Raw genomic sequence first — 21,599 nt, 5'->3', positions numbered from 1 at the left:
GGCATTGGGTGATTGGTTGGTTGCCGTTCCCACCCCCTACTCCAGGCGCCATTTTGCTGAGGGGAGCCTAAATTCTAAAGGCAGTGGGGTCTGTACCTGTGTCGGTAGTGGTGCTCAGACCGGCGACAGGTGAGTCGCGGGCTGGAGGGAAGGGACAGCGGCACCCAAGGTCCGGCTGCGTATCCGCTCCGTCAGCGGGCAGGAAGCTGGAGACCGGCGGTGGCCTGCGGAAAGGGGTTGGGCTCCCCTGTCCCATCCTAGGGTCCTCTCTAGGGCGGGGGCAGCGGAGAAACGAAAGGGGCCTGGCCGGTTCCGCCCCCGGGCCCTCTGCTTCCCCTAGGGCCCGCGGGTTAACTCGGAGTTCCTGGCCGCCTTCTCCGGGAGCCAGCGCGTGCCTCCCGCCGCGCCCGCTCGCTCCCCTTGGCCACCGCGCCCGTTTGTGTCCTTGAGGTCTTTTTGCCCGGTGGACATTGGGTGCTGTGGCCGGCAGGGCGAGCTGAGGACCGCGGGCGCCTCGGGCACAGGCAGCAGAGGAGGACCGTGTGGCGAGAGGGCCAACTCGGCGGCCCGAGCGCGGCTGGCAGGGGCAGTCGGGCATCCTGAAGGGGTATCTGGGAAAGAACTAAAGATCTCCTTATCTATGAGATTTGTTGTGCTGGACACCAGGGAAAGCCATGTCTGGTTTTGTCGGCCGAGGTTGTGAATGCTGGGATGCACTGACCGTTTGCGCACGTCCTGTAACGGGCCTTGCCGAGCGTTCACCATCCGCTGGTCACCTGTACCTTGTTTGTGCACGACATAAAAGCTGTGCTCGCTTCCCCGTCGTGTCGTGGAGCGGTGTGCACTGGGACGTCGCCTCTGATGGGAAGCCGTGGGAAACTGGAGCTTCGAGCCGGGGCCTCTGCGACTAGAGACCTCCGCTCCGAGGCCGCCGGGGTCCAGGTGCACTGGCGGTGCCTGCGGCCCCTGCCCTGCCCTGCCCTGCCCTGCCCAGCAGGAAAGCTTTCCTTGGCTGACACTTTAAAGGAAAATCATAGTCTCTGGAAGAAGGTGGCTCTCCTTTTCAAGAATTCTTTATAGCCTTTTAGTTAGTTAGTTGAAAGACAGAGGCGGAGAGAGAGAGGGAGAGAGAGAGGTCTTCCATCCACTTGTTCACTGCCCAGATGGCTGCAACAGCCAGAGCTGGGTGGATCTGAAGCCAGGAGCCAGGAGCTTCTTCCAGGTCTCCCATGCAGGTGCAGGAGCCCAAAGACTTGGGTCATCTTCCACTGCTTTCCCAGGCCATAGCACAGAGCTGGATCGGAAGAGGAACAGACAGAATTCAAACTGGCACCCGTATGGGATGCAAGCATTGTAGGTGCCGGCTTTACCCACTACGCCACAGCACAGGCCCCAGATTCTTTGTAGCCTTCTAAGAGCTTGGTTAGAGCTGTAGACAGGGTCTTTAATTTTTTTATTTTTTAAGATTTATCCATTTATTTGCAAGTCAGTTACAGAGATGGTGAGACAGAGTGGAGCTGGGTCTTCCATCCTCTGATTCACTCCCCAAATGGCTGCAATGGCTAGGGATGGGCCGGTCTGAAGCCAGGAGCTTCTTCCAGGTCTCCAGTGTGGGTGAAGGGGCTCAAGCACTTGGCCCATCCTCCACTGCTTTCCCAGGCACATCAGCAGAGAGCTGGATTGGAAGCAAAGCAGCCAGGACTTGAACCAGACCCCGTATGGGATGCTGGTGCTACAGGTGGTGGCTTTACCCGCTAAGCACAGCACTAGCCCCAGTCTTTTTTTTTTTTTTTTTTTTTTGACAGGCAGAGTGGACAGTGAGAGAGAGAGACAGACAGAAAGATCTTCCTTTTCCATTGGTTCACCCCCCATTGGCTGCTCTGGTGGTGCGCTGCGGCCGGCGCATTGCGCCGATCTGAAGCCAGGAGCCAGGTGCTTCTCCTGGTCTCCCATGCGGGTTCAGGGACCAAGTACATGGGCCATCCTCCACTGCACTCCCGGGCCACAGCAGAGAGCTGGACTGGAAGAGGGGCAACCGGGACAGAATCCAGTGCTCCAACCAGGACTATCAAGGTCACACTTCAAATAGACTGATCTCTTAAGAGTAAAAAGAGGCCGGTGCCGCGGCTCAATAGGCTAATCCTCTGCCTGCGGTGCTGGCACACCGGGTTCTAGTCCCGGTCGGGGCGCCGGATTCTGTCCCGGTAGCTCCTCTTCCAGTCTAGCTCTCTGCTGTGGCCAGGGAGTGCAGTGGAGGATGGCCCAAGTGCTTGGGCCCTGCACCCCATGGGAGACCAGAAGAAGCACCTGGCTTCTGGCTTCGGATCAGCGTGGTGCGCTGGCCGCAGCGGCCACTGGGGAGTGAACCAATGGCAAAGGAAGACCTTTCTCTCTGTCTCTCTCTCTCACTGTCCACTCTGCCTGTCAAAAAAAAAAAATAATAATAAATTTCTGCAAGTTAGTCTGACTTTACTGTTGCCCTTCTTTGTGTAACCTACCGTGCACTCCACTGAAAACATAAGGTTGAGCATTTGTGCTGTTAGAAGTCAGTATAGGCCAGCGCCATGGCTCACTAGGCTAATCCTCCGCCTGCGGCGCTGGCACACCAGGTTCTAGTCCCGGTCGGGGCACCGGATTCTGTCCTGGTTGCCCCTCTTCCAGGCCAGCTCTCTGCTGTGGCCCGGGAAGGCAGTGGAGGATGGCCCAAGTGCTTGGGCCCTGCACCCCATGGGAGACCAGGAGAAGCACCTGGCTCCTGCCTTCGGATCAGTGCGGTGCGCCAGCCACAGCAGCCATTGGAGGGTGAACCAAAGGCAAAAGGAAGACCTTTCTCTCTGTCTCTCTCTCTCACTGTCCACTCTGCCTGTCAAAATAAAGAAATAAATAAAAAGATTTATTAAAAAAAAAAAAAAGAAGTCAGTGTAATGATTACCTGTTGGGGAGTAGTGGCTGGGAGGGGCACAAGGAGAGTATGGTCTGGTCATCATCCACTGTTGATCTGATTACATAGAGGTAGATTCGTTTTTTGTTTTTTTTTTTTTTTTTTTTGGACAGGCAGAGTGGACAGTGAGAGAGAGAGACAGAGAGACAGAGAGAAAGGTCTTCCTTTCTGTTGGTTCACCCTCCAATGGCTGCCTTGGCCGGCGCACTGCGGCCGGCGCACTGGGGCAGGCTCATTATGCTAATCCGAAGCCAGGAGCCAGGTGCTTCTGGTCTCCCATGTGGGTGCAGGGCCCAAGCACTTGGGCCATCCTCCACTGCACTCCCGGACCACAGCAGAGAGCTGGCCTGGAAGAGGAGCAACTGGGACAGAATCTGGCGCCCCGACTGGGACTAGAACCCAGGGTGCTGGCGCCGCAGGTGGAAGATTAGCCTATTGAGCCATGGTGCCAGCCTAGTTTCTGTCTTATCAGTGCAGTTTCCCAATGCTGAATTTCCACAACTCTGGGTCACTTTTTTGGAAATTGGTATTGTCTTGCAGTTAAAGGCAGCTACTAAGTTTCCAAAGGATATTGTTAACTTAACTTGCCTTAAGAACTTTGCTTCATATTGGGTAAAATAAGTGGGTTCTCTGCTAATTTCAGGAGAATTCAGAACTAGACGTAGATACTTCTGCTGTGGCATTGATTCCATACTTAAGATGACTAACGCCTGCCGCCACTGCTGTGGTAGCATTGAGATTGTGCGCCTACATATTGCAGTGGGATGCTGCAGTGGAAAATACAGGTTTCTGGCAAGGCATCAAAAAACTAGGAAGGCACACTACTCCTTACTGGCTATACCCAGCTAAGCTCGGTTTATATTTGCTGGAGCCATTTCTAACTGAGACGTGTGTTTTGTGTGTGTCCAGTCTCCATCTCTAAAGAACATGTATTTGCTTTTCTTCTCATTCTGGTTACAGCCCTCAGTTACAATGGGGAACGTTTTTGAGAAGCTGTTTAAAAGTCTCTTTGGAAAAAAAGAAATGCGGATTCTTATGGTGGGCTTGGATGCAGCTGGGAAGACCACCATCTTGTATAAACTGAAGCTGGGTGAGATCGTGACAACCATCCCCACGATAGGTACGTGAACCCCGTGGCCGTTCCAGCTGGCAGCCTGCTGCAGTAGGCTCACATCTGCCTGTGCTATTGAGCATTTCTTTCTGCAAATCTTTTTTTTTTTTTTTTTTTAAGATTTGTTTATTTGAAAGTCAGGGTAACATGGAGAAAGGGAGAGATGGAAAGAGAAAAAGATCTTCCGCCTGCTGGTTCACTCCCCCTATGTCTGGGGCTGGGCCAGGCTGAAGCCAAGAGTCAAGAACCGCAACTGAGTCTTCCAGGTGGGTGGCAGGAACCCAGGGACTTGGGCCATCATCTGCTCCTTTCCCGAGTGCGTTAGCAGGAAGCTGGCTTGGAAGTGGAGCAGCTGGGACTCTGACTGGTACTCCCATATTGGATGTGGGCATCACAGCTCCAGCCCTTGTTTTTGCAAAACTTGTCCATTCCAGTAGTATGAACTTTTTGAGTTAAGAAAATACGGATAACTTTTTTTTTTTAATTGTTTCCAGCATCTCTAGCCCTAGGTTTATAGGAAAGTTGTGAAAACACATTTAGGTTAAACAAATTTGACTGTGTTTGCCTGGCAAACAGATAATAATGATGAAAACATTGGGGTCTACTGGGGCGCTCTCCTGTGGCGGATATTTTTGTAAAACCACACACATGCTGTTTTCCACCTTCCTCGTACTAGACGATATGTTTGGTCTGCTTTCTGCCATTTCTCCTCGGAAACGTTCTCCTGCCTTCTTCCTTAGTCCCTCCCCCTTTGTCTAGCCAACACCAGCCCGTTTGCTTGGCCTCAGTTTAGACATTTCTCAAGACCACTTTTCCTGACCAGTTTTCCTCTGTTCTGTTCCTGTAGCAGCAGCCCAGAGTTCTTAGTAACCGTCAATACATTTGGGATTTCTTGCTCACTGTCTCTCTTCATCCCCAAAATGAAATAAGAGTAAGATCCTGTCTTGTTCACTGTTCCCTGCATCTGGCAAAATATACCGCATGTGCCAGTCAGGTATCCAATAAACATTTTTTTTGTTAAGTTGATATGGAGAGCATTTTCTTTTTTTTTTCCTTTTTTGAAAAAGATTTGTGCATTTGTTTGAAAGGCAGAGTTACAGAGAGGCCGAAGCCGAGGCCGAGGCCGAGGCCGAGAGAGAGAGAGAGAGAGAGAGAGAAGGAGAGGTCTTCCATCTGCTGGTGCACTCCCCAAATGGCTGCAATGGCCAGAGCTGAGCCAATCTGAAGCCAGGAGCTTCTTCCAGGTCTCCCACATGGGTGCAGGGGTCCAAGGACTTGGGCCATCTTCCGCTGCTTTCCAAGCACTTTAGCAGGGAACTGGATTGAAAGTGGAGCAGCTGGGTCTTGAACCGTTGCCCATATGGGATGTTGGCACTGCAGGTGGCAGCTTTACCAGCTACACCACAGCGCCGGCCCCTCCAATAAGTATTTGGTGAATGATTTGCATATCTGTCTGTTGAACTCAGGACCCCCAGTTACTCATGCCCCTCAATGCCTGGAACAGGGTAGTCCCCATCCGCAGTGATGCCCAGTGTGGCCACGTGACCTGTCCAGTGGGACATCAGTGAATGTACTTCCAGCAGGGAGCTGATAAACCACAGCCAGGCCCTCATGGAAAACTGCTGCCACCATTCCGGAAGCCCAGTGCTCTTTGAGAATGAAAGATGAGCCGGAAGAGGAGAGGCCTCGGGCAGCCCCAGCTGACTCACAAGGTGAGTGCAGCTTTGGGAGGAAGTCCAGGCTCCCCACAGGAGTTAGTCTTCAGGGGCTGGCATGGTGGTGTAGCAGGTTAAGTTGCCGCCTGCAGTGCCGGCAACCCTTATGTATGTCACTTCAAGTTCCCAGCTTCTCCGCTGCTGATCCAGCTCCCGGCTGATGTACCTGGGAGAGCAGCAAAGGACGGCCCAAGTCCTCAGCTCCTGCACCCATGTGGGAGACCTGAAGAAGTTCCTGGCTCCTGGCTTCGTTCTGGCCCAGCTCCAGCTGTTGTGGCTATTTTAGAAGTGAACCGGTAGAGGGACGACCTCTGTCTCTCTCTCCCTTTCTTCTCTCTGTAACTCTGCCTTTCAAATAAATAAATCTTAAAAAAAAAAAAAAGTTTCTTTTTAACTGAGACCAAAAGAATGAACTGGCATTTGCTAAATAAAGCAGGGAGGGGTTGAGGAAGATGCTGACACAGATCAGCATCACATTTTAATAACTGGCCTGTATTCTGTTATTCGGCTGTGTTTTACTACATTTTGTTGATGAGATGATTTGCATTTGTATGCAGTGCCCAATAAAACATTTTTCACATTATTGCAAATGTGGTCTTTATCCCCTTGCAGTAATTCCTAGAGGAGGGATTGGTGTATTAAAACAAATGTGTAGGGGTGGGCACTGTGGCATAGTGTGTAAAGCTGCCACCTGCAGTGCCAGCATCCCATATGGGCGCCAGTTTAAGTCCTGGCTGCTCCACTTCCGATCCAGCTCTCTGCTATGGCCTGGGAAAGCAGTAGAAGATGGCCCAAATCCTTGGGCCCCTGTACCCACGTGGGAGACCTGGAAGAAGCTCCTGGCTCCTGGCTCTGGATCGGCACAGCTCCGGCCATTGTGGCCAATAGGGAATGAACGAATGGATGGAAGACCTTTCTCTCTGCCTCTCCTTCTCTATGTGTAACTCTGACTTTCAAATAAATCTTTAAAAAAAATGTGTATTTAAAATGTATAAACACACTACCAGACTATTCTCTAAAAAGGTTGTGCTACCAAAAATAAAAAGTGGTCATTTCTTCTGGGAGTTGCCAATATAATAGGGCAAGGCAGACTTCTGTTGGGATGTCTGTGATTATAAGTAAATATATTAAAATGCCGATTGGGATTTATATTTGTTCTTCTGTGACCTTTTTTTTAAAGATGTATGTATTTATTTTATTTGAAAGAATTACAGAGAGGCTGAGGTAGAAAGAGAGAGAGAGCGAGGTCTTCCATCTGCTAGTTCACTCCCCAGATGGCCACAACGGCCAGAGCTATGTGGATCTGAAGTCAGGAGCTTCTTCCAGGTCTCCCACAGGGGTGCAGCGGCCCAAGGACTTGGGGCATCTTCTATTGCTTTCCAAGGCCATAGCAGAGATCTGGATTGGAAATGGAGCAGCCTGGACTTGAACTGGTGCCCGTACGGGATACTGGCACTACAGGTGGCGGCTCTACCTGCTACGCCACAGTGCTGGTCCTGTGACTTATTTTTAATATCCTTCATTTTTTTTTTCTGTTGGGATGTTTGAATAATTTGGACGAAAATAGGTCAGGAACAACACTTGGTAGTGTTTCCAATGGATAACCTGTCTTTTCACCTTTTTTGTGTGTTTCGTCATGCAGGAGGTTAAAATAACCAGCTGGCCATGTTTACCAATTCTTTAATTTTGTTTTCTTTTTTAGACAAGTCTTCTGTCATTGCAGGATCAATAGTTTCTCCTGCTAATTTTATAGGTTTTTAAAATTTTCATTTCTTTTTTTTTTAAAGATTTATTTTTTAAATTTATTTTAAAGACCAAGTTACAGAGAGAGGTAGAGACAGAGAGAGAGGTCTTCCATCCTCTGGTTCACTCCCCAGCTGGCCGCAACTGCCAGAGCTGTGTCGATCCGAAGCCAGGAGCCAGGAGCTTCTTCCGGGTCCCCCACGTGGGCGCAGGGGCTCAAGGACCTGGGCCATCTTCCACTGCTTCCCCAGGCCATAGCAGAGAGCTGGATGGGAAATGGAGCAGCTGGGACTAGAACTGGCGCCCATATGGGAAATTTGGCGCTTCAGGCCAGGGCTTTAACCCATTGCAGCACAGCGCTAACCCCCTAAAATTTTCATTTCTAAAACAATGGAGTACGTTCTCCATTTGAAGCTCTTTGGCAGTTGGGCAGTTATGACCGAGGTAGCGATGTGATTGTGTTTTCCAGACAGATAGACCAATGCTGTCTGATAGTACTTTGTGTGATGATGGACGTGTTTTGTGTCTGAGCCGTCCAGTGGGTTGGCTGTTGGATACGTGAAATGAGGCTGGTGCCACTGAGGAATGGGGCTTTATTGTATTTAACTTAGGGAGCGTCCAGTATCAGTCACTGAAATGCCTTCTTTATCCTGTGCTACATTCTCATTGGTCTTTTCCTGGATTGCTTCCTGTTGCGTTCATTTGAATGCCATTATTTCAGGTATTACCAGGGCTTGGGAAAAGAATTCATGATTCCTTTCCAGAGCTTTCCTCCATGTGCTTACTTGCTTTTTCTCCCCAGATTAAATTTAAGATAATTTTGCCAAATTCCCTGTTCTCCTCCCCTCAACACATAGGACTGGAATGGCATTGAGCTTATATGTTTATTTAACAAGAATTTAAGCTGTTGTAGTGTAATGAGTGTCTCTGACTAAAACAAGAAGTGGTTAGAGTTAAGATTTGGAAGGTGAGCAGGCCCCGTTTGCTGTGGCCCTGGGTGGCCATGATTGGAATTTGGGTGTGAAAAAACAAGGAGACATTATTATTTCTTTTTCTTTTCTTTTCTTTTTTTAATCCAAACCATTTCAATCATAAATGCGTAGAGAAGTGAAACTCAGTATGGCACATGTATTTTTGACGGAGGGCTTTGCCGAGGAAAAGGTGAATGGTGGAGCGAGGAGAACGGCTGTGGGGAGGCTGCTTCAGCTGTCTTAGTAACAGGGCTGCAAACGATGGCTTCTTGGGTTAGGGAGACTCTTCGATATTGGGGGGTTCAGCTGGTAAAATTTAGTAGTGGGGTTTGGGGGTGAGCAAGTGGGAAGTCTGGGGCGAGTCTCCCCTTTTCAGCTTGTGGAAGGAAGCCATGAAAGGATAACTGGCGGGGGAGCAGGTGGAAGGGGTTAGGGTCTTACATTCAGTGCTTGACAGGCTGCCTTACTTTGAGGCCTTGGTGACATCTGGCTAACGATGCAGGATCCCGAGGCTGAAGGCCAGGAGAGAGGCCTGGGTTGGAGGATGTAAATCCGGAGTGATGACGGAGGAGCCAGGAGTGGTGGCCTGGGGAGGGGTGTGGAGTGGAGAGGAGCGGGGCAGGACGGGGTCGGGCGGTCTCCATCCTTTAGGGGTCAGTTAAGTGTGCTGAGCCACGAAGGAGGCTGAGAGGACGGGTGGAGACGGAAGAAGGGAAGCCAGGGGAGAGCTTCGGGAGGGGCAGTGGTGCCGGTGCTTGATTGCCTTGGTGATGGCTGCGCACCTCAGTGAGACAGCTGCCGGAGGTGCTGGAGCGGTCAGGGTGCCCTTGGGCTCTGTGAATGTAGCCTGGAGGCTTTGGACTTAAAGAGCAAACAGAGGTGGTAGCAGGTGGAGAGGCGGGGTAGAGGAAGTTTTGCTTCTTTTTAGGCTGTAAAAGATGGAACAGAAGCAAGCTGAGGATAACAGATTGAAGACAGTCGGGGGGGGGGGGGGGAGGACAGCCGTACTAGAAGGTTCTGGACAGCCTGGGAGGATTGGGACCAGCACGTAGCTGGCGGGAATTGACAGGCTGGTTACCCCTCCCGTTGTTCTGAGAGGGAGGAAGAAAGTGTGGGTGACGGTGTGGGCGGTTTTACACTATGCACCTTGGACTCCACTTCTTTCTGCCCTGAAATATACTCCTGAGGCCTCCTGCCAAGAGGACAGGGAGGGGCATGGTGGGAGAGAGAGGTCAGAGAAGGTTGGGGACACATGTGGGCTGGGTGCAAGCGGGAGCTAGCGTGTTCTCTTTGTGAGCTCCGATCTTTGACTGGCAAGCTGCTTTGTAATTAAAAGTACCCAAATGTTAGTTGGAATTATTTTGAATTGTTCAACCAGCAAAAATCATAATTAAGAGTTTGTTCCATCTTCCCCATTTAGGTTTCAATGTGGAGACGGTAGAATATAAAAACATCAGCTTCACAGTCTGGGATGTCGGTGGCCAAGACAAAATCAGACCTCTGTGGCGACATTATTTCCAGAACACCCAAGGTAAAGGTCGGAACCTTTTGTGTTACATGTCCCTGAAGACAGATGTTCAACGTGAAACCTGCGGTGCCCTGCGCTACTTGGACCTGCAGTCATCACTTCTCTTCTTATGTGCGCCATGCCTCACTGAGAAGTGGACACTGCGGTCCTAGAAAAAGTCCTTGGGCTTCATTGCTCTGTATCAGAAATTCCTCATAGAGATCAGTGCTGTGGTGTAGTGAGTAAAGCCACTGCCAGCAGTGCCGGTATCCCAAATGGGCGCCGGTTCAAGTCCTGGCTGCTCCATTGCTGATCCAGCGCTCTGCTGTGGCCTGGGGATGCAGTGGAGGATGCCCAGGTGCTTGGGCCCTGCACCCACATGGGAGACCCGGAAGAAGCTCCTGGCTCCTGACTTTGGCCTGGCCCAGCGCTGGGGCTATTTGGGGAGTGAACCAGTGAATGGAAACTTCTCTCTCTTTCTTTGCCTCTGCCTCTCTGTACCTCTTTCAAATAAATAATAAACCTTAAAAAAAAAAAAAGTTCCTCTTAACGTAGGATGTTTAGAAAACGGTTATCCTGATGAATTTCATCTTTCAGCTAATCAAGGGTTATGTGTGCCTTAGAGGAAGCACTGGTGTTTGAAGAATTTGAATTCAGGTAACTCCAGAATCTTGAGAATATCTCAGACTCACACCTCTGGAGAGCGAGAACAGGTATGGCTAGAACCCAGGATTCCAGATAGTGGCATCGTGTGTGGCCACAGTCCCTCCCTGCTGCTCAGCTACACCGCAAACGCATGGATAGGCACAGGTGTCCAGAATGTTACCCAAGTTCTTTATCACTGGCTGCTTGGAAGTGGAGTTTTAGTGTGCTCCCCTGTCAGCCTGTTGGAGGCCTTCAATGGCTATATCCCTTACTGAATATTGCTTATTAAGATATATCTGGAGGCCGGAGCTGTGGCGTAGCGGGTGAAGCCACTGCCTGTGGTGCCAGCATCCTGTATGGGTGCAGATTTGAAACCCAGCTGCTCCACTTCCGATCCAGCTCTCTGCTATGGCCTGGGAGGGCAGTAGAAGATGGCCCAAGTCCCTGGGCCCCTGCACCCATGTGGGAAACCCAAAAGAAGCTCCTGGCTCCTGGCTTAAGATCAGCATAGCTCTGGCCATTGCGGCCAGCTGGGGAGTGAACCAGCGGATGGAAGACCTCCCTCTCTCTCTCTCTCTCTTTTTCTCTCTGCCTCTCCTTCTCTCTCTGTGTAACTCTGATTTTCAAATAAATAAATCTTTTTTTTTTTTTTTTGACAGGCAGAGTGGACAGTGAGAGTGAGAGACAGAGAGAAAGGTCTTCCTTTGCCATTGGTTCACCCTCCAATGGCCGCCGTGGCCGGCGCGCTGCGGCCGGCGCACCGCGCTGATCCGATGGCAGGAGCCGGGTACTTACCCTGGTCTCCATGGGGTGCAGGACCCAAGCACCTGGGCCATCCTCCACTGTACTCCCTGGCCATAGCAGAGAGCTGGCCTGGAAGAGGGGCAACCGGGACAGAATCCGGCGCCCCGACCGGGACTAGAACCCGGTGTGCCGGCGCCACAAGGCGGAGGATTAGCCTAGTGAGCTGCGGCGCCAGCCATAAATAAATAAATCTTAAAAAAAAAAAAAGATAAATCTGACTGTTGGCATAGTTTTTACACCTGGATTCTTTTTATAGAATCTTAACCACTTGGCTGTATAATTACTTGTTTTAGGATGTACTTGGAATCTTCTTAGTTGTGAAGAATCTCCTGTGAGGGCTTCCATCCACTGGTTCACTCCCCAAATGACCACAATGGCCAGGGCTTGGCCAGACAGAAGCCAGGAGCTTCTTCCAGGCCTCCCACGTAGGTGCAGGGGCCCAAACACTTGGGCCATCTTCTGCTGCTTTCCCAGGTCCATTAGCAGGGAGCTGGATCGGAAGTGGAGCAGTCAGGACTCGAACCGGCGCCCATGTGGGATGCTGGTGCTGCAGAAGGAGGCATAACCTGCTGAGCTGTGCCACAGTGCTGGCCCCCAAGCAACATTTTAACCACTGTATCAAACATTTTCCCCTAAAAATTAAAAAAGGTTTTTATAATGATAAGATATACACAGCTTTATCAGTTTAACCATTCTTAAATGTTAAGTCAGTGGCTGTAGTCTACACTGTTGTGAACGTCCACCACTGTCCACTCCCAGCACTCTTCATCACCCGCTGAGCAGTAACTGCCCATTCACGCCTCCCCAAGCCTAGCAACCTTTATTCTGCTTTCTGTGTATGAGTTTGCCTCTTCTAGATATTTCATGTAAATAGAATATTTATCCTTTTTTTAAAGATTTATTTATTTATTTGAAAGTCACAATTACACAGAGAGAAGGAGAGGCAGCGAGAGGGAGAGGGAGAGAGGTCTTCCATCTGCTGGTTCACTCCCCAGTTGGCTACAACAGCTGGAGCTTTGCCAAAGCCAGGAGCCAGGAGCTTCTTCCGGGTCTCCCACACAGGTGCAGGGGCCCAAGGCCTTGGGCCATCTTCCACTGCTTTCCCAGGCCATAGCAGAGAGCTGGATCGGAAGAGGAGCAGCCAGGACTTGAACCAGCGCCCATATGGGATGTCAGCACTGCAAGCGGCGGCTTTACCCTCTACGCCACGGCGTCAGCCCCTATTTATCCTTTTGTGTCTGGCATCTTCCAGGATAATGTTGTCAAGGTGTGGCATGCATCAGAACTTTGTTCGTTTTATGGCTATGTAATACTCCATTGTGTGGCAATGCCGCATGCATGTAGCCATTCATCTACGAGTGGACACTTGGTTATTTGCCCTTTGCCTATTGGGAATAATGCTCCTGTGGACACTTGTGTCTGAGAATCTCAGTCCTCCTTTTCATTTTTTGGGGTGTACAGGTAGAAGTAGAGTTGCTGGGTAACTCTGTTTTTGTTTTACGGCAGTGAAATGTAAAGTTTGCCATCATAGCCATTTGTAGGTGTACAGCTCCGTGGTGTTGCGTGCTGATAATGCCGCACAGCCACAGCCGCCATCCGTCTCCGGAACTCTGCGTCCTGTGAAACTGAAGCTGTGCAGGAAGCAGTAACTCCTCATCTTCACCCGCCACGCTCCCGCCAGCCACTCGGTTTGTCCCAGTGTCAGTGCCGCCAGATGGGTCCAGATGGTGGGAGCCTGGTTCTGCCAGATAAGTTCCCGTCAGCTCTTGTGGCGAGGCTGTGCCGTCGGGAGTTACACGTTGGCGGCTTTCTGAATGTTGTTCCTTTTGCGTGTCTTAGCTAAAATCCTTCTCAGCAAGGAATTCCCTCATCAAATATTTGTGCTAGAGAGGCAGAGAAAATCCCTTCTTTTCTTTCCCTGTATTGATTTTCTTTTTTTTTTTAAGATTTTTATTTATTTATTTGAGAAGTAGAATTACAGTGAGAGGCAGAGACAAAAAAAGGTCTTCCATCCGCTGTTTCACTCCCCAGATGGCCACAGTGGCCAGAGCTGAGCTGATCCGAAGCCAGGAACCAGGAGCTTTCTTCAGGTCTCCCATGTGGGTGCAGGGGTCCAAGCACTTGGGCCATCTTCTACTGCTTTCCCAGGCCATAGCAGAGAGCTGGGTCGGAAGAAGAGCAGCCGGGACTAGAACCAGCGTCCCTATGGGATGCTGGTGCCACAGGTGGAGGATTAACCTACTATGCCACAGCGCCGGCCCACCCTATATTGATTTCCTCTACTGGATACCCTCGCGACTTCCCTGGTGGTGCTTAGGTTTTTATCTCTCAGTGTTTCTGTCCATTGTGGCTGATTGTTTCAGTAGCCAGAGTGGCCGTTTGTCCTGGATTGGATCCTGCACCCTGGCTGGGCCACTGTGCTTTCTCACCGGTGGCAGGACAGGAACACGGGGGCTCTCCCCACCCTGCCGTGGAACTCTGGGAGGGTCAGGCAGTCTCTTCTGTCTCTGTGCCTGCCTCTTACAGTGGAGGTGTGAGTGCTGCCTGCAGGTCTAGCGTTACAGATCCCTTTGTAATACAAATGCCTCGTTTCGTGTCTGCAAGGTAGTATATAGGCAGACAGCAGCCCAGCTTGTATGAGATTTTATCTCCCCATCCTCTGGTGGGATGCCGTGTTTCCCCTGTCGAGTTTTCCCACTGTGACACCGAGCTGGAGTGCCGTTCTGTCTTCAGTCTCCTGCTGGAACAAGCCCGTGTTGCCGTGATGGCAGAGCTGGCTGTGTTCCAGGGCCGTGGGCTGGGTAATTTGGAGCCTGTGAAACAGCAAGCGGGAGCCCTTTGAAGAATGCATTTGCTGCGTGGGGCTGGACCACATGGCGCAGCCACGAATAGCCCTGGGTGCTGCCACTGTTTCATCTGCCAACCCCCGAAAGGTCAGGCTGTCTTTTCATTTGAATTTTATTCATCAGTGTGTTGACTGTGAGAACTTAATGAATGTTTTTAGCTCTCTATTAAGACATTTAAGTGTGTAGGTTTCACTTGTATAGATTGGAATTTGACTGTTTATGTGATTTTTTTTAAATTAATACAGTAAATAGAATGCATTTAACAGTCCATTAGTTCTCATGTATAGAGATTTTTTTTCTCCTTGACTGAATGTTCAGTTATTTTAATTTGTTGAATGGCAATGTAATCTGCGTAGTTTAAAATTCAAAAATTAGATTGTCCCTAACCACTCAGTTTTCTTCCCATAGATGACCCTTCTCTTTTTTTCTTTTAAGTTGGGATTGGGCGATAAAGATTAGTATTTAATTTTTTTTTAAAACTTATGTAAAAGGCAGAGAGAGAGAGAGAGATCAATCTTCCATCCACTCGTTCACTCCCCAAATGCCTGCAGTGGCCAGGACTGGACCAGCCTGAAGCTAGGGGCCAGAAACTCCATTCCGGTCTCCATGTGGGTGGCAGGGACCAAGTAGCTGGGCCCTCATCAGCTGCCTCCAGGATGCACATTAGCAGGAAGCTGGGTTGGGAGCTGACCGAATCCCAGGCATTCTGATACGGAACACGGAACATGGCTGTTCCAACTGGTGGCTTAACCCACTTTGCCACAACGCCCTCCCCTAGGGGACCACTTTGGTTTGTTGTGTGTCTGTCGCGTCCTTGGGGGGTGCTGCTTCCCCTGGTCTGTGAACTTGTTGCTTAGTAGGAAAATAAAGAAGAAAAGCTGAAAAAGTACAAAAGCTGAAGTGAATTTATTTGTAATAAGGGACAAAAGCTCCCCATGCAGATGAGGGGCCCGGAGCTGGGAGTCCATTGCCCCCATGGGCTGGTCTCTGTTAATGTTATTTCTTTTTTTTTTTTTTTTTTTTTTTTGACAGGCAGAGTGGACAGTGAGAGAGAGAGAGACAGAGAGAAAGGTCTTCCAATGTTATTTCTTTCTCCATCCCAGCTTATCTGTGACGTACTGGCCTTCACCTAGTGCACACAGTAGGGGTCATGTTTGGGTTGGCTCTGCCACCTCTGTCCCTGAGCGAGGAAGGGGTGGGGTCTGTGATTGGATCCCCTGGAGGGGTAGAATTTCCTGGAATTCTCTCAGGGTCTACTGTTTTCTTCTAACCCTGCCTCAGAGGCCCCCTGTGCTTACATGTCCAAGTGCTGTGCACACACACAAGCGACTGCAGGTGTGTGTACACCTGTGTTCTTTCCCCTTTAGAAAACATTGCACGGGTGAGGGTCCTATCGTGGGGCCTGGTGGCGAAGGGGTTCCAGGTCAGCCTCAGCCCGCTCCGCTTGGCAGGGCTTGCCGTGAGTCTCTGTGTCATCTGGCTGGCTTATTCGTGATCAAGGCTGGAACTGCTGACAGCACGTGAAACCTTTAGGGGAGTTTTGAACGTTTTGCAGTTTTTCATTTCATGGGTTGAACGGGCGTGACTTTGCCAGGGTAGGCTGTCGGGAGCCGGGGGGTGGGGGGCTGGAAGCACAGGGAAGAGCAGAGGGTCAGCGCTGGCCCTCTCAGAGACTCGGGGAAGCCTCGGGTCAGAGCGTCCCTTCCGCGGTGTCCCCACAAGCTGGCTCCAGCAGGACACTGGTGCGTCCAGGACAGGAGCTCTGCCGGCTGCTTTGTTTTTTCCCCAAGGAAACCTTTTATTTAAGGAATACAAACTCCATGTGTAAGTACTTTAGGAATATAGTGATTCTTCCCACCACCCCCACTCCCACCTCTCCTTCTCCCTCTCCCACTCCCAGTCCCATTCTCCACTAAGATCCATTTTCAATTAACTTTATACACAGCAGACCAACTCTATGCTAAATAAAAAGTTCAAAACTTGGCACAAAAAAAAAAAAAAAAAACAAAACCTGTTCCTCGGCAGTCGAGACAAGGGCTGTTCAAAGTCATTTCATCTTGAAGTAATTTCACTTTTTTTTTTTTTTTTTAGAAACTTAATTAACTTTAAAGAGGCACCCGAGAATGATACATCTTTTGTGAGCACTTAGACGTAATTATAATAGAACTCTTTGAGGACAGAGGTCCTGCATGGGAAGTTGGTGCACAGTGACTCCTGTTGTTAATTCAACAATTAACACTCTTATGTATGTATGATGTCAGTGATCACCTGAGGCTCTTTTTTTTTTAAGATTTATTTATTTTTTACCTTAGAGAGTTACACAGAGAGAGGAGAGGCAGAGAGAGAGAGGTGTTCCATCCAATAGTTCACTCCCCAGTTGGCCACAACGGCCGGAGCTACACCGATCTGAAGCCAGGAGCCGGAGCTTCTTCTGGGTCTCCCACGTGGGTGCAGGGGCCCAAGGACATGGGCCATCTTCTACTGCTATCCTAGGCTATAGCAGAGAGCTGGATCAGAAGTGGAGCAGCCAGGACTAGAACTGGCGCCCACATGGGATGCCGGCGCTTCAGGCCAGGGCGTTAATCCGCTGTACCACAGCGCCAGCCCCAAATCACCTGAGGCTCTTGACATGAGCTGCCTAGGCTATGGAAGCCTTTTGAATCCACAAACTCTGTCAGTATTTAGACAAAGCCATAAGCAAAGTAGAAGTTCTTTCCTCCCTTCAGAGAAAAGTACCTTCTCCTTTGATGGCCACTTCTTTCCTCCGGGGTCTCACCCACCAAGTGCTGACTTCTTTATTATGCTGACTTCCTGTAGCTTTTACCCACCGCTCTTTAGCCTCCGTTATCGAACTCTATTGCAGATCCCCAAACGTTCACAGAAAATGCCTTTTATGAAAAATACTATACATAACAGATGGAGCTAGACAGTGAGAGAGAGAGAGAGAGACAGAGAGAAAGGTCTTCCTTCCATTGGTTCACCTCCCAAATGGCCGCCATGGCCGGTGCTGCCCCGATCCGAAGCCAGGAGCCAGGTGCTTCCTCCTGGTCTCCCATGTGGGTGCAGGGCCCAAGCACTTGGGCCATCCTCCACTGCCCTCCCGGGCCACAGCAGAGAGCTGGACTGGAAGAGGAGTAGTTGAGACTAGAACACGGCGCCAGCTCTATGCATGGATGTTAAAAATTTTTGCTCAAATAGACTTATCTTTTGATTCCATTGTCCACAAACTTTTTGAAGTCTCCTCATATAAACGGCTGCTCTTCTCGGGTCCCAGATACTCACACAGTTGTCATTTCTTACCAGGTCTGATTTTTGTGGTTGACAGCAATGACAGAGAGCGAGTGAACGAGGCCCGGGAAGAGCTGACAAGAATGTTAGCTGAAGACGAGCTCAGAGATGCAGTTCTGCTGGTGTTTGTGAATAAACAGGTATGTTGCTGGCGTGCTGAATGCTGACACTGCAGTTTGCTGCTGAGTGTCACTCTTAAAAGTACAGACACTGAAATCAGGTCTCTTCCCGTCCCCAGTCCTAACCGTAGCCTCTCCTGCTGCACCTCTCTAGAATGTCTTCCACTCAGTCAGTGCTAACCGAGATCTCCCAAGTTCAGGCTTTGTCTTAGTGCTGGAGATACGTCATTGAATAAGCCACACAGAGCCCCTGTGCCATGGCATTTATTTTCTCAGGGCTGAGAGTCAGGTAGTACATAGGAGACGTGAGAGGAAGTAGTGTCGGGAGCGCTGTGGAGGAAGGAGGCAGGTGGCTGGGAGCGCCTCTCTTGTGAGGTGACCCCTGAGCAGACACCTCAGGCCCGGAGGGTGGGGTCGCAGGGGTCTGGAAGTGGCAAGGCAAGCCGCGCAGGCAGCCTGGGTGGTGAGGAGCCAGGGAGGAGATGGCCGTGGGTCCTCAGGGTGGTATTGAGGAAGAGGGGCTCCGTGCCAGTGTAAGCTGGTAGAGCAGCAGTGCGTGGGAGGAGGACCAGCGGGGAACCCTCCAGCTCCAGGAGCAAGCCGAGCCGCGCGCACAGGTGCAGGGAGAGCTGTGTGGGGTTGTGCTGGCCTGCGCTGGCCCCTGGTAGAGTTGATGTTCCGTGGAAGCACGGGGTACATAATTGAGATCGTATTGGGTCCCTGTACATTTGTCAGCTTGGCTCTCGATTGGAAATGGTGGACGGCCCAGCATTCACTCAACATGTTGCCTCCTGACAGGTTCAGTGTCTGTCCAGGGCTCCTCTGGTGACGTGACAGAATCAAGAACAAACCTGTTACATTGTAAAAACAGACCATGCTTGTGGTGTAGACAGGCGAATAGTTCAGAATAGCAAGTGAAGTATTCTAGCCCTGTCTTCGGGGTAAAACGTTGTTAGATTTCTTGTGTCTGTTTTCAGAAATGCACTTTTCTGTGCCTTCACAAGCTGTATGGTTGTGCCCACCTTTCAGTGCCAGGTCATCCTGTCATGCGGCCGCCTGCCCGCCTTTCCACTTAGCTCGTCTTTGATGTCTTCACGTCATCAGGACGTCTGCATTGTCCTCGTTTAGATCTGATTTCTCCAGACAGTTGGAGCTTGCTCTGGGCCAGGCACAGTTCTAGCACTTGGGACACCTCAGAGGCAGGCAGACTCCTGCCCTTGTAAAACTCGCCTCTCTCTGTCGTAGTGTGAACAGTGGGCATGCTAAGTAAGTGCTGGTGAAATCCAGCAGCATATGGTGAGTGCCATCTGAAAAAGACGGCCGAGCCAGCTCAGAGCGGTCCTGGGGCTTCCGGGCCTGCTGGCCTTGCAGACCACAGGCAGGACACTGGCTCTCCCCCAGGAGAGGGGGCGCTGCAGCAGTTCTGATGGAGGAATGACCTTCACTGACCTTCAGTGATGGCTGGATTCAGTGTGGGCCTTAGGGGAGCCAGAGCGGAAGCAGGGAGACCAATTAGAGGTTATTTCAGTCATCTGGGCAAGAAACGATGGAGGGGTCAGGCCACGGCAGCAAGTGGTCAGTCTGAGTGTTTCCATGGTGGAGCCGTTGGGATTTCCTGCAGGATTGGCCATGGAATTGAGAGAGAGTAAAACAAGAATGATTTTAAGGTTTTTGGCCCAGAAAAACAGGAAGGCTGGCTTGGCATCAGCTAAGATAGAGGAGTGGCATAAGGCATAGGGCGTGTTTGTGCACTACACGTGTGTAACATGGTAACGTGACTTTTGAATGTTCTCTTTCAAGGATCTTCCCAATGCTATGAATGCAGCGGAGATAACAGACAAGCTGGGCTTGCATTCCCTCCGCCAGAGAAGCTGGTACATCCAAGCTACTTGCGCCACCAGTGGCGATGGGCTTTATGAAGGCCTGGACTGGCTCTCCAACCAGCTCAAAAACCAGAAGTGACCGGAAGCAATTCATTCCCTGTGCATTGTGGCAAACCAGCCGGCCTCTTCAGTGTGCGTGTGTGTGTGTGAGGAGCATCACGGGGCTGTGTGGCTGGGAGTGGGGGCAGCTTTCTCACACCGTGCCTTATGACACACTTTAGGAAAACCAGTATTCCATTTGCATACACCGAGCCAGTGTTGTGTCAGGGGCTCCCTTCCATTTCCATAGCTTTGGCCATCGTTTTTGCAGTCCAGAAGGCTTCCCGATGCGCGGCAGCTGGGAAGGGCCAGGAGAGCTGGGTGGGGACCGAGTTCCGGCGCTGCGGTCCTGAGCCTGGCACCTGAGTGCCGGCGTCCTGTGAAGCTTTGGCGTCGTTTGGGAAAAGGAAGGAGTTGCCTGCAGCTCACTGTGGAGTGCTTGAGGGTGTTTGAGAGGTTCGGGTGGGGGCTTTTCCCTGAAGTGGTGTTACAGCCCAGAATCCTGGCTTCACTGACTCTTTGATGAAAGCAGCGATCACTGTCATCACATTAGCAAGACTGTGACACTGGACAAGTATCCCATCTTCCCCTAGGCTGGCCCCTTCCCTCATGGAGACCAACTGGGGTGGTCCGCCAGCGTGAGACTAAGGCTCTCCATGGAGCCCCGTGGTCCCTGGTGGGGCGCAGGGTGTGAGGAGGAGTGTGAGGTCGTGGTGTCTGTGTTCTGCCATCCGCATCTCGGGGTTCAGGCTGCTGCCCCCACTGCCCTGCCCTGTGCCGAGTGCGCCCCCTCCTGGGACGGAGCTGTCACCGTGTAGTGTTCCGAGTCCACCTTGCGTGTTTGCTCCTTTCTCTTTCCAGAATCACACACCCGTGAGTTGTGCGAGTTTATGGGAGAATCCATTTTGGGGATGAAATTCCCTGCAGCTCCTGGTTTTGCCCCCAAGTTGGTGCTAAATTTTGCTATGAAAATCTCTCTCGTCCGGAGCACTCTCCACGGCGCTGCCTGCCTCTTGTGGGGGCACTGATGGTGGACGAGCCATTTGGCAGCGCGCTTTGTGTTGTCCTTCAGTGTTAACAAAAACTGCCCTGGTGGTCTGGAGCCCTTCTGCCCGGGCGACAGCGAGCCAGCGTTGTATCCAAGCACCCCACTACGTAACCTTTAAAAATTCCTTTTTCAAAAAAAACTCAGTGCAAATTATATAGGAGGGTCATGTAAGATGAATTTTCAGAGTGTGCCCTGTAGATTGTTAACAATGAAGTTGTCGCCAGCAGGAGAAAATGATAAATGTAGGCTGTGATATTGTTCTTTAAAATATTAACTTCAAAGAATGTGCATCGCCATCCTGCAGCCAAGTCCAGAGTCGACTTTTAGCCGCAGCGTAACTGCGGAGGACTCTTCAGATTGTACGCCTCCAGTGGGCAGGGGCGGGGCTCCGCTCTTCCATTTCTGCTTAGTACAGAGTGCCCGGCACAGCGCAAGTGCCGTGTTGACTGGTTGGACAATAAAGAACTTGCTTTGGAAGGAAAGAGGGCAGCGTGTGCTTCTGAGTGTCTGGAACCCCTTTGACGTTGCTGTCCTCCTCCATCCTAGCCACCTCTCTACGGATAGAGCTGAAGACAGCTGCGGGTGCCGGCCCCTCCCTCAGGCCTTAGCGCAGCTCCCACGGGTGCTTCCCGTGACCCTTTGACCAGTCTTCCTCTCGCTGACTTTGCAGCTAGTGCGTCGGGCTCAGTGCCGGTGGAGGGCACTCTCTGTAGTGCCTTTGAGCAAGGCCTTGGGTCCCTGAAAGCCACCCTCACATCTTGCCGTGCGCCTCCCTAGCTGCTGGCTTTGGCCTGCTTACTCCTGCTTCTGTGTCTCTGAGCCGCAGTTCGCTTAGCTGTTCCAGGGGATACTAATACCTGCCTCGTGTGGTTGCGAAGATTAGACCTCTCATAGCTTGACTGCCTTGCTCTGGTCTCTCCCTGGGATACGCTGCTGTCA

General features: G+C 51.0%; 1 protein-coding gene across 2 annotated transcripts; it reads left to right on the top strand.

Annotated features, from left to right (window-relative positions):
* LOC100343501 (ADP-ribosylation factor 2) lies at positions 1–21,142 on the top strand. 2 transcript variants are annotated; one of them, XM_070060562.2, is made up of 5 exons: positions 1–129; positions 3,902–4,061; positions 9,902–10,012; positions 17,587–17,711; positions 19,491–21,142. In XM_070060562.2, exons 2-5 carry the CDS (start codon positions 3,914–3,916, stop codon positions 19,650–19,652), a joined length of 546 nt encoding a protein of 181 aa, XP_069916663.1. In that variant the 5' UTR covers positions 1–129; positions 3,902–3,913; the 3' UTR covers positions 19,653–21,142. The 2 variants fall into 2 exon arrangements, with proteins under 2 accessions (XP_069916663.1, XP_089173019.1); XM_089316893.1 differs by lacking the exons at positions 17,587–17,711; positions 19,491–21,142 and adding an exon at positions 12,500–12,852.
* The last annotated feature ends 457 nt before the right edge of the window (positions 21,143–21,599 follow it).

This window comes from Oryctolagus cuniculus, chromosome 17 (assembly GCF_051225735.1).
Source record: "Oryctolagus cuniculus isolate XC-2025 breed Fujian yellow rabbit chromosome 17, ASM5122573v1, whole genome shotgun sequence".
NCBI lineage: Eukaryota > Metazoa > Chordata > Mammalia > Lagomorpha > Leporidae > Oryctolagus > Oryctolagus cuniculus.
This window is presented reverse-complemented; position numbering and strand designations above follow the sequence as displayed.

What these genes read in the sequence shown, in the direction of transcription:
- LOC100343501 (XM_070060562.2), top strand. Translation starts at nt 3,914, where the DNA reads ATGGGGAACGTTTTTGAGAAGCTGTTTAAAAGTCTCTTTGGAAAAAAA. An exon ending in GACAACCATCCCCACGATAG is followed by an intron (nt 4,062 to 9,901) that starts GTACGTGAACCC and finishes TTCCCCATTTAG; the next exon opens with GTTTCAATGTGGAGACGGTA. An exon ending in TTATTTCCAGAACACCCAAG is followed by an intron (nt 10,013 to 17,586) that starts GTAAAGGTCGGA and finishes ATTTCTTACCAG; the next exon opens with GTCTGATTTTTGTGGTTGAC.